General features: G+C 34.1%; 1 protein-coding gene across 1 annotated transcript in view; it reads right to left on the minus strand.

The window, feature by feature from the left end:
- Window positions 1-219: 219 nt before the first annotated feature.
- The window catches only part of LOC122272414 (uncharacterized), a 3,083-nt gene continuing 1,017 nt past the window's right edge, over window positions 220-2,285 (minus strand). Inside the window, exon 2 of the mRNA XM_071181730.1 lies at window positions 220-2,275. Coding sequence (XP_071037831.1) covers window positions 220-2,275 — 2,056 coding nt within the window. The remainder of the gene's footprint in view (window positions 2,276-2,285) is intronic.

The following is a 2,285-nucleotide window of genomic DNA, read 5'->3' on the forward strand; positions in this document are numbered from 1 at the left end:
TTAATAACAACAAAACAAAAAGTAAACATTAGAATAGCCAAAAACAAAAGAGTAGGCAACGCCATCTATTGGTTCAAAACATAAATTTTCTACATCCAGCCCACTCCAATGCATTGGTTTAACGATGCATTCTATTACAAATAACCATACAAATGTTATACACTTACAAAAAAAATACAACATATAATGAATATTTCAAACAAAGAATAAACAAAGCAATCAATCACTTTCTAATAAGTAAAGTCTCTCAATGGGTCTATTTACAACACTGTTTTTTAATTGGATTTGGCATGACCTTATTCTACCATCTCTGCCAGGAAAAATATCTTTTATTCGACCTAACTTCCACATTAATCTTTTAACATTATCTTCGCGTACAAGTACAACATCACCAATTTTAAAACTTACAATATTTTTGGGCATTTTATGCATCATGGCAGATCTTAATTCTAGCAAATATTCCTTTTGCCAGCGTTTCCAAAAATGTTCTATCATCATAAGCCTATGTTTCCATCTTTTTGTTAATTCTGCTTTTGAAGACTCTAATTTAGAACTGGAGGATGGTAAAACGGTTAATTGATTACCTATCAAAAAATGCGAAGGACTTAAAGGATCCGGTTCATTAATATCGTTATACATATAAGTTATTGGTCGAGAGTTAATAACAGCTTCAATCTCTGTAAGTACAGTAAGTAATTGTTCAAAAGTTAATAAAGATTTATGTAATATTCGTTTTAATGCAATTTTAACCGATCTTACCAAACGCTCCCAAAAACCACCCCACCATGGAGCACCTTCGACAATAAACTTCCACTCAATTCCTTGTTTTTCTAAGTATTGTAGAAGTTCGTCATTTTTACACAATTTGAATAAATATTTAATTTCACGATCAGCAGCTTTAAAAGTTTTGGCATTATCTGAATAAATTATTTTACAAATGCCCCTGCGTCCAAAAAACCTTCTTAGAGCCTGAATGAAACTTTCAACTTTTAAACTAGACACTAACTCTAAGTGAACCCCACGAGTCACAGCACAAGTAAACAATGCAATGTAACACTTAGAACCATCCCTTAAATAAAGGGGTCCTGCAAAATCGATGCCTGTTATATTAAATGGGGGAGATTTTTCGATTCTATCAACAGGCAGATTACCTGTTACTTGCTTACCAGAAGTAACACTAAATCTTCTACAAATTTTACATCGATATATAACAGATTTCACGAATTGTCTTCCTTTCACTATCCAAAATTTACTTCTTATTAGCAATAAAGTGTCATTCACACCAGCATGCAAAACCCTTTCATGACAATCCTTAATAATTAAAGCAACAAAATAATCATTATTAGGTAATATTATTGGACACTTTTCACTGACATCTAATGAGGAATTAGCTAAACGACTTTTAATTCTCAGAATCTTATTTTCATCAAGTTTGGGATTCAACTGAAATAGTTTAGAATTAGAATTGATTTCTAAATTATTTTTTAAACAATTAATTTCATTCGAATAGTATTTATATTGAACAGTTCTTATCCAATAATTATTTGATTCACTTACTTCAGTACTCGTAATTGTCCCATTTTGTTTTACACAAGACCTTAAATTCTTAATGAATCTGAAAATATAGGATGTAACATGCAATAATTTACGTAAAGTACTAAAGTTCTCAACTTTGAGCACAGGATCTGGATCAGCACCTGCAATAAAAGAAACAGTCATTATTTCAGTTTGGACATCGTCAGTCAGTGAAAACTGACTATCATCAGTAGCCGGCCATTCATTTCTGGAACAGATAAGCCACGGAGGCCCGTGCCACCATACATCGTCCTGCACAAGGGCACTGGCTTCGATTCCTTCTCTCGTCAACTTGTCAGCAGGATTATCAGAGCCAGGACAGTGATTCCATTGACTGGGATCGCTTCTTTGTTGAATTTCGGTGACTCGGTTTGAGACAAAACGTTTCCATTTCCGGGGAGATCCACGAATCCAATGCAAAGTGATAGTTGAATCAGTCCACATAAAGATTCTTGATTCAGGAAATTGGTCACGGATTGATGCAATCATTCTGGTTCCGATAACAGCAGCCATCAATTCCAGTTTAGGAAGAGACAATTGTTTTAATGGAGAAACGCGACTTTTAGCTATCACTAACTGGGATGATCTAGATGTTGAACTGGCAGATATCAAATAAATTGTAGCTCCATAAGCACTTTTGCTTGCATCACAAAAGCAGTGTAATTCATCACCAGATGGATCCGAAACTCTATTTAGCCACCTAGGAACCA

Source organism: Parasteatoda tepidariorum, chromosome 6, assembly GCF_043381705.1.
Source record: "Parasteatoda tepidariorum isolate YZ-2023 chromosome 6, CAS_Ptep_4.0, whole genome shotgun sequence".
In the NCBI taxonomy this organism is placed as follows: Eukaryota; Metazoa; Arthropoda; class Arachnida; order Araneae; family Theridiidae; genus Parasteatoda; species Parasteatoda tepidariorum.